Source organism: Rhinopithecus bieti, unplaced genomic scaffold, assembly GCF_001698545.2.
Source record: "Rhinopithecus bieti isolate Rb0 unplaced genomic scaffold, ASM169854v2 scaffold_67983, whole genome shotgun sequence".
NCBI classification, from domain to species: Eukaryota; Metazoa; Chordata; class Mammalia; order Primates; family Cercopithecidae; genus Rhinopithecus; species Rhinopithecus bieti.
In genome coordinates, this window is record NW_016825868.1 from 85519 (window position 1) to 95844 (window position 10326).

A 10326-nucleotide genomic window follows, 5' to 3' on the forward strand; every position below is an offset into this window, starting at 1 on the left:
TATGTGCAATAAATGTGGGAAGGCATTCACCAACCGGTCAAATCTCATTACACATCAGAAAACTCATACAGGAGAGAAATCTTATATATGTTCCAAATGTGGAAAGGCCTTCACCCAGAGGTCAGACTTGATTACACATCAGAGAATCCATACTGGGGAGAAGCCTTATGAATGCAATACTTGTGGAAAAGCCTTCACTCAGAAGTCACACCTCAATATACACCAGAAAATTCATACTGGAGAGAGACAGTATGAATGCCACGAATGTGGGAAAGCCTTCAACCAGAAGTCAATACTCATTGTTCATCAGAAAATTCATACAGGAGAGAAACCCTATGTATGCACTGAGTGTGGAAGAGCTTTCATCCGCAAGTCAAACTTTATTACTCATCAAAGAATTCATACCGGAGAGAAACCTTATGAATGCAGTGACTGTGGGAAATCCTTTACCTCCAAGTCTCAGCTCCTGGTGCATCAGCCAATTCACACAGGAGAGAAACCCTATGTGTGTGCCGAGTGTGGGAAGGCCTTTAGTGGCAGGTCAAATCTCAGTAAGCACCAGAAAACTCATACCGGAGAGAAGCCCTACATTTGTTCTGAATGTGGGAAGACCTTTCGACAGAAGTCAGAGTTGATTACACATCATAGAATTCATACTGGAGAGAAACCATATGAGTGAAAGGGACTTTTTAGTCCCTTCTCCCACTTCCAGACCTTGGCAATCACCAGTCTGTTTCTGTCTCTATAGTTCTGCCTTTTCCATAATATTGTATAAGTGGAGTCATTGTGTATGTGTGTGTGTGTTTTGTATGTGTATGTATATCTCTTTTTGAGTCGGAGTGCTGTCATTTAACGTGATGTGTTTGAGATTCATCCATATGGTTATATGAAAAACAAAGGAAAATAAGGTGATGAAAAGATGCTCAACATCTTTAATTATCAGGAAAATCCAAATTAAACCACAATGAGATACTACTATAGAATGGGCTTTTAGAATGGCTAAAAAGGAAAATGTACCATACATTGGCGAGAATACAGACTGATGGAAATTTCCCTGCATTGCTTGTAGGAATATAAAATGGTCTGTCCACTCTGCACAAACGTTTGGCAACTTCTTATACTATTAACCATACATTGATCATATGACTCAGCAACCCCACACTTAGGTCTTTATCTTAGATGAAATAAAAATTCTGTTTACATGAAAACCTATACTCCAATGTTCACAGCAATTGTATAATTGCCAAAATGAGGAAACAATACAAATGTACATCAGTAGATGAGTGATTAAACACATTGTGTGCACCGATTCTATGGAGGGCTGCTCAGATATAAAAAAATGATTTATTGACACCTGCTACAACATGGATGAATCTCAAAAGTACTGTTATATTTTACCATGTGATAACTTGAATTACATTTGATAAAAGATTTAGAAATGTGAATAACTAGATTTATATATTTTAATTTTATATGTGCCTGTCATCACATACTATAGGAAATTGTGTCTACAATATGTTATATAGCATATTGTACTATTTATTACTGTATATTCATTACTATAATAAAATAGTTTGTATTTTATAGAATATACCTGTTTTATAGTATATATTTTATTTTATATGATTACCTAATTTTAATATTTTACATATCAAACTTTCACATAATATTTTGGTTATTTCTACTTTCACATAGTTGCATTTAATGTTTGTAGTGTAAAGATATAACTACAATAAAAGAGGCCATAGGGTCAAGAGAGCCCGCAGTTGGAGTTAGTCAACCTTTTTATTTGTCAGGCATCTCAATTCTGGCTGTTTTAACATCAAGGATGCTTTCTCTGGCTTTGGGCCTTTGCATTGACTGTTTTGAGAATACTCTGCTTCTCCAGCACCCATGCATCTTGCTTTCCTCTTCCACCTTTGGAGTGCTTCCACCCCCATGGCATCCTTCCATTGAGGTAACACATCTCTAGGGCTCACTTGCTGCTCCCTTATTTTGTACTATATTTGCATTGCAAATGCTACTACTATCTGACCTGATTAAATATTCCTTTTTTTTGGTTTCTCATCCCTCTTCCTCACTGGACCATCATCAGCCTCATGAGACCTAGACTTTGTCTGTCTTGTTTCTGCTGTATCCCAGGCACCCAGCACAGTGCCAGCTCAAAGCAGATGCTCAGTACAAGCTTGTTAAATGGATGAATGAGTAATAGCAATAATATCGAGGTTGACCAAATGCCCCACACAGATTGGTTACATGCGTGAGGATGTTGGTGGGGTGCGTTCAGGTCTTCTAATTCGAGATTTAATGCCTCCTCTCACCATGGTCCAGCACACCCAGCTCTAACTCAGGGCAGTGACCAACTGAGTATCCTACCTACCTACATTCCCCACTGTTTACAAGATCTCCTAACTTAGCCTCCTCTTGGTCACAGTGTCAGGCCATGTAGAGGGGGAAAGGGGCAGTAGTGGGGGATCCATAGGCAGGGGGCCACTCCCATCAGCATCTACCCTAGCACTTTCTATCCTGTATCCCATTGTCAGTGTCATCTGCCCCACCTCCTCCACTTGAGCAGCCGCGGAAAATATGGAACCCCAGGAGCAAGAGGAATGTGGCAGGGCTGAGGGTTCTGGGGCTCAGGTGCCTTGTTGGATAATGGATGTGACGCAGTGTGGCAAATATTGACCCTGTGGCCAAAGTCAGCTTAAAGCCAAGGTTGTCATGGACACTTCCCATAATGCCAGGATGAATCACACCCTCCACCCTTAGCATTCAACTGGGCTACTAGTGCCAAATAGTGACTGTTTTTTATTTTTATTTTTTTGAGATGGAGTCTTGCTCTGTCACCCTGGCTAGAGTGCAGTGGCACGATCTTGGCTCACTGCAACCTCTGCCTCCCAGGTTCAAGGGATTCTCCTGCCTCAGCCTCCAAGTAGCTGGGATTACAGGCACCCAGCTAAAAATACAATTTTTTGTATTTTTAGTAGAGACGGGGTTTCACCACATTGGCCAGGATGGTCTCGATCTCCTGACCTCATGATTTGCCCACCTCGGCCACCAAAGCTTTGGGATTACAGGCCTGAGCCACCGCACCCAACCCAATGTGACTATTATCTATGGTATATCCTACCCCACCCCACCACACTCTACTCCACAGTCCTCATATCATACCATACCATACACCATGACATACCATACCACTTACAGTTATACTTAATTCTACAATTATATTGTTTCTATTAATGATTTTAAATATAATCAACACAATTATACTTTATAACAAATATCAGAATCCTTGTCATTATTTATTCTATGCCTCTAAATTATTAAGATATCATAAATAGCAACATATCAATTCTGATGCTAAGAAATCTTCTGTCTCTGCTAGTTTCTGCCACCTTCAGGTGTTTGTATTATATAAACACAGGAGTCCCACCCCTGGGGTGATGTTTTCCACCCTCTGTGAATTCAGCACAGTTAGGTTGTAACCTTAGTGATTTTATTATGGTGTTGTTTTAATATTTATTGTAACAAGGAATACTGCTATTAAAACAAAAAATGGTGTTCTCTGTTTACGTTTGTGAAATAGGACAGTATAAGAAGCACATTAGCACAATCATTTGAGTTATATTAAGTCTGTGCCTACAATAAATGCCAATCCTGAAAACCCATGGTGTGTTCTATTATATTGTGGAAAATGGGCACATTTACAATACAGTGTTGACTGCTGCTATGGTCTACATTTGTGCCTCCCCCCACCAACTTTACATATTGAAATCAGTTTCCCATTGAGATAATATTAAGAGGATGGAGTCTTTGGTAGGTGATTAGGTCATGAGGGTTTTGCTTTCAGGAATGCAATTCATGGGCTTACAAAAGAGGGCCAAGGGAGTTTCTCTTCCTTTCTGCTATGCGAGAACACAGCAAGCAGTCGCCATCTATGAAGCAGACAATCCTCACCAGACACTGAATGTGTTGGCATCTTGATCTTGGACTTTTCAGCCACCAGAACTGTGAGCAATAAATTTGTCTTGTTTATCAATCCCCCAGCCTAGGGATTTTGTTATAGCATCCCAAACAGACTAGGTCAACCATATTAATTATTTATCGCTATTTGTAACATATTACTCAAAACTTAGTGGCTTAACATAATAATAAACACTTATCCTCCCACACACTCTCTGAGGGCTGGAAATCTAGGCACAGTTTAGCTAGGTGATTCTGGCTCAGGAACTCTCATGAGGTTGCAATCAGGATGTTGGCCAGAATTGCAGTCATCTGAAGGCTAACTGGGGCTGATTGGATCTGATTCTAAGCTCACATGACTATGAGCAGAAGGTGAAAGCCTCAGTTTCTCACCTCATGGAACCCACCATAAGAATACTTGAGTGTGTTCACCACATAGTGAATGTCTTGGTTACAGTGGTCAATTCTATTTATCATGAAAGAGGACTCTACAGAGTTTGAATACCAGGAGATAAGATTGGTTGAGGGCAATCTTGGAGGCTGGCTACCACAATGGTATTGTGGTTATTTGCATTTATGTTACCGTTATCGTTGCAATTGATACCACTGTTGAATAATGACAATCTTGTAACCCAGAGGGAAATAGTCTGCACATTATAAGGTCTTTGTGAAGCATAAATGATGTGGCACCCAGTACACAGTGCTAATTGTGATGACAATAATGATGACAGCAGATTTTAGTTAAGTGTTTAATGTGTACCAGGCCATGTTCTAGGTTCGTTCAATCCTTCTAATGCTTGAGATGAGCACAATTATTATACTTGTTTCCTGCACAAAGAATGTGTCATGGAGGAATAAAGGAATTTTCCAAGATCACAAAACTTGTAAATAGCACAGGGAAATTCAAACCCAGGCTGGCTGACTACAGAGTCCATTCTATTAACCCCTATGCAAGGCTGCACCTGAAAGGACATCATTACTGTGATTACTCCCAGGCTTGGTGATAGTGTATGTGATCATGCTGTAGTTATAAAGTAGTACAGTAGTAATAGTGTAGCCATAATACCTCTCCTAAGAAGGCTGGTTACTCCTGCATCCCCGCCCCATAGGAAGAGGACATTGTTAACATCATCATTATCATTATTTTAATATTATAACCCTGCCTATTATAACAATGACATACACTTAAATCATTACATGATATGGCTTTATGTCTTACTTACTCTCCTGGGAGTCTTTCCCTAAGATTTATAAACCTAAAATCCTAAACCACTCCCCAACTGAATGGACCCCCTTGTGGCCAAGAGGACCTCAGAAAACTCTTTTTGTTGTTGTTGTTTTTGAGACAGTTTTGCTCTTGTTGCCCAGGCTGGAGTGCAGTGGCACGATCTTGGCTCACTGCAACCTCTGCCTCCCAGGTTCAAGGGATTCTCCTGCCTCAGCCTCCCAAGTCGCTGGGACTATAGGCACCCGCCACCATGCCCAGCTAATTTTGTATTTTTAGTAGAGATGGGGTTTCTCCATGTTGGTCAGGCTGGTCTTGAACTCCCAACCTCAGGTGATCTGGCTCCCTCAGCCTCCCAAAGTGCTGGGATTACAGGTGTAAAGCCACCGCGTCCGGCCCCCAGAAAACTCTTAAATACTTAGTTCCCAGCCATGACAGGATAGAAGGTTAGACAGGCCTCATTATACCTTTCTCTTTTGTGGTTTAAATATAACAACTGACCAACATGAATGTTGAAACAGAGATCATAAGATTGACAGAACATATGCTTTGTGGCAATAAGACATAAACTGGACGCAAAGCCATGCCAGGCAAGGAATAGGTCACATCTCCCTATACTTAAGGAATAAATTATTTTCTGACCAGACGTGGTGGCTCACACCTGTAATCCCAGTACTTTGGTAGGCTGAGGCGGGAGGATCACCTGAGGTCAGGAGTTCGAGACCAGCCTGACCAGCATGGAGAAACCCTGTCTGTACTAAAAATACAAAATTAGCTGGGCGTGGTGGCACATGCCTGTAATCTCAGCTGCTTAGGAGGCTGAGGCAGGAGAATCGCTTGAACCCAGAAGGCGGAGGTTATGGTGAGCTGAAATCGTGCTTCTGCACTCCAGCCTGGGCAACAAGAATGAAACTCCGTCTCAAAAAAAAAAAAAAAAAAAAAAAATAAAGTATGTTCTAACTGCCACAAGGTTTTTTTTTTTTTTCCTCTCTGGCAGCTAAACAAGCACTGGCCTCAACATAAACAATATTAAAACAATTTTCAGCTCCACCAGATGCTGACTGACCCCCACGCCCTCTTCCACCAGCTATAACTATAGCTTTGACTGGACAAGAGACTAACTTCAGTAACTTTCTCCTGATGAAAAGACCACTGAGCACAGACAGACTGTTCCTGGCTAGTATACACACACTGTGCACTTGTGTGGCTTCCTGACCTGAAAAGACCTTTTGATATATAGTAGAGACAGGGTTTGTACTAAAAATACCAAAAAATACAAAAATTTAGCTGGGCATGGTGGCACACAACTGTAGTCCTAGTTACTCAGGAGGCTGAGGCAGGAGAATCGCTTGAACCTGAGAGGCAGAGGTTACAGTGAGCCGAGATCCCACCACTGCACTCCAGCCTGGGCTACAGAGCAAGACTCTGTCTTAAAAAAACAAACAAAAAAAAGTAATTAAAATGACTCTGCTGAGTTTGTGTGTAAGGCAGGTGGAAGAGTCCTTGATTGTAAACATAAGCTTATGGTTCTGGGAATTGGCAGTCAGCTGCAGTCACTCAATGGAAGGCCGCAGTGCGGAATGTCGAGAATATGGGGCCAGCTTCCCAGGTCTCACCCAGGTGCTGTAATTTAAAGCTGTCTCTTCTGGCTTTGGAACAATATTGCAGAAGAATAAAAGTGATTCCACGCAGTCTCCAGTTTGGCCAAGAAGAAAAATGATTCATCTACAGGTGGGATGAGGGTCTCCCTCAATGGGAACTGAAAACTTCAAAGTAAAAGTAAAGAAGCTTCCAGAACCAAGGGTAGCTCCAGGCTTTCGGTTGCTGAAGCTTTGTAGCCAGGAACCCTATTCACCTGTATGACATATGTGATGGTTGTGGTTAACATCACACATGTCAAAGGAGAGGAGTATCCTTTGGAGGGTGCTATGAACTAAACTGTGTCCCCCCAAAATTCAGAGGTTGAAGCCCTAACCCTCAATGTGGCTATTTTGGAGATAGAGCTTTTAGGAGGTAATTGAAGTTAATTAAGGTCATAAGGGTGGGATCCTCATCTGATAGAATTGGTGGTCTTACAAAAATAGGAAGAGGGGCTCTCTCTCTTTTTTCTCTCTGTCTCCTGCATCTAGGAAAAGCCATATGAGGACGTAGCAAGAAGGCAGCCATCTGCAAGCCAGGAAGAGAGCCCGCACCAAAAGTGGACCATGCTGGCACCTTATCTTGGACTTTCCAGCTTCCAGAACTGTGAGAAAATTAATTTTTGTTGTTTAAGCCGCTGAGTATATGCAATTTTGTTATGGCAACCCAAGTTAAGATAGAGGAAACATTGATTAGGTAGGACCCAATGGAGCTACCCTTTTTACCTTCCCTTCGTGGGCCACTAAGTACTGATATGGATATGTTAACTTTAAGAAAAACCACAGTATTTTTTTTTTTTTTTTTTTTTTTTTTTTTTTTTTTTTTTTTTTTTTTTTTTTGAGATGGAGTCTCACTCTGTTGCCCAGGCTGGAGAGCAGTGGTGTGATCTCGGCTCACTGTAACCTCTGCCTCTCAGGTTCAAGCGATTCTCCTGCCTTAGCCTCCCGAGTAGCTGGGATTACAGGTGCATGCCACCAGGTCTGGCTAATTTTTTTGTATTTTTAGTAGACATGAGGTTTCACATGTTGAAACTGTCTTGAACTCCTGACCTCAAATCATCCACCCACCCTGGCCTCCCCAAATGCTGGGATTACAGGCATAAGCCACCGTGCCTGGCCACACACTATTTAAATTTAAAAAACAGAGGAGACTTTATTTTTTATAAAGGGTTACAGCCAGCAAAGTGGCCGTCCACAGACTGGGAAGTGTACCTCTGGCCACGACCAGAAATAGGCATTCCGAAGGAGGAAGTGTTGGGGCAGGAGCCTGATGCTGAACAGGTTGACTAAACATACATATTCAACATATTATGCATTTGTCAAAACTCAGCAAATGGTACACTTAAGATTTATGCATTTTGTTGCATGCAAATTATACATAAGAAACATACAACAATCATTAAAAGACAGAGACTGTCAAAGTGCATGTAAAAATAAGACCCAATTATTTGTTGTCTACAAAAAAAACTCATTTAATTGCTTTTCTCTTTTTTTCCCCAAGTTTTATTTTGGATTGAACAGGTACATGTGCAAGTTTGCTAGATGAGTATATTGTGTGATGCTGAGGTTTGGGGTACACATGATCCTGTCACTCAGGTAGTAAGTTTACTACCTAATAGGTAGTTTTTCAGCCCATATCCTCCTTTCTCTCTCCCGCCTCTAGTCATCCCCAGGGACTATTGGGCCCATCTTTATGTCCAGGTGCACTCAATGCTTAGCTCCCACTTATAAGTGAAAACATGTGGTGTTTGGTTTTCGGTTGCCACGTTAATTAGCTTATGATAATGGCCTCCAACTGGATCAATGTTGCTGCAAAGGACATGATTCACTCTTTGCTGTGGCTGTGTAGTATTCCATGGTATGTATGTAACACATTTTCTGTATCCAGTTCACTATTGGTGGGCACCTAGGTTAATTCCTTGTCTTTGCTATTGTGAATAGCACTGCAGTGAAGATGAACATATGAGTGCATGTGTCTTTTGGAAGAGCAATTTATTTTTCCTTTGTGTATATACCCGGGAATGGGGTTGTCAGGTCAAATAGTAGTTCTAGGTTCTTTGAGAAATCTCCAAACTGCTTTCCACAGTGGCTGAACTAAATTTACATTCCCACTAACAGTGTATACGCATGCCCTCTTCTGCACAGCCTTGTCATCACCTGTTACCTTTTTTACAATCGCCATTCTGACTGGTGTGAGATGGTATCTCATTGTGGTTTTGATTTGCATTTCTCTAATGATTAGTGATGATGAACATTTTTTCATGTTTGTTGGACACATGTATGTCTTCCTTTGAGAAGTGTCCGTTCATGTCCTTTGCCCATTTTTAAATTGATTTATTTGTTTTTTGTTTGATTTGTTTAGGTTCCTTATAGATTCTGAATGTTAGATCTTTGTTACATGCATAGTTTGTTAATATTTTCTCTCATTCTGTAAGTTGTCTGTTTACTTTGTTAATAGTTTCTTTTGCTATGCAGAAGATCTTTAGTTTTATTAAGTCCCATTTGTCAATTTTTGTTTTTGCTGCAATTGCTTTTGAGGACTTAGCCATAAGTTCTTTGCCAAAGCCAGTGTTGAGGAGGGTATTTCCTATGTTTTATTCTAGGATTTTCATAGGGTGAGGTCTTTTTTATTTTCTTTCTTTTTTTTCTTTTTCTCATCCTGTCACCCAGGCTGGAGTGCAGTGGCATGATCTTGGCTTACTGCAACTTTCGCCTCCTAGATTCAAACCATTCTCCTGCCTCAGCCTCCTGAGCAGCTGGGATTACATGCACCCACCATCACGCCCAGCTAATTTTTGTGTTTTTAGTAAAGACGGAGTTTCACCATGTTGGCCAGGCTGGTCTCGAACACCTGACCTCAGGTGCTCAGCCCGCCTTGGCCTCCCAAAGTGCTGGGATTATAGCTGTGAGCCACCGCGCCTGGCCTGAGGTCTTACATTTAATCTTTAGTCCACCTCAAATTAATTTTTGTACATTTTGAAAGGTAAGAGTCCAGTTTCATTCTTTTGCATATGTCTAGCCAGTTATCCCAGCATTGTTTATTGAATAGGGAATTCTGCTTTGCTTATTTTTGTCAACTTTGTCAAAGATCAGATGGCTGTAGGTGTGTGGCTTTATATCTTGGTTCTCTATCCTGTTCCATTGGTGTATGTGGGTTTGTGAGTTTTGTTTTATTTATTAATTACCAGTACCATGCTGTTTTGGTTACTGTAGCTTTATAGTAGTTTGAAGTTGGGTAATGTGATGCCTCCAGATTTGTTCTTTCTGTTTAGAATTGCTTTGGTTATTTGGCCTCTTTTTGGTTCTGTATAAATTTTAGAGTAGTTTTTTCTATTTCTGTGGAAAATGACAGTATTTTGATAGGAGTAGCATTGACTGTAGACTTCTTTGGCCAGTTAACTGGCTAGAACACATTTTATGAACAAAATAGATATATCAGTAAAGAAATAGAAAACATAAAAAAAGAGAAACTCTGGAGTACAGTAGCTGAAATGAAAA

The 10326-nt window shown here is 40.8% G+C and overlaps 1 protein-coding gene across 1 annotated transcript; it reads left to right on the top strand.

Annotated features, from left to right (window-relative positions):
- Window position 1: 1 nt before the first annotated feature.
- On the top strand, window positions 2-1591 carry LOC108522762 (zinc finger protein 585A). Its single transcript, XM_017863183.1, has one exon. The coding sequence runs from the start codon at window positions 2-4 to the stop codon at window positions 677-679; it is 678 nt and encodes a 225-aa protein (XP_017718672.1). The 3' UTR covers window positions 680-1591.
- Window positions 1592-10326: the final 8735 nt, after the last annotated feature.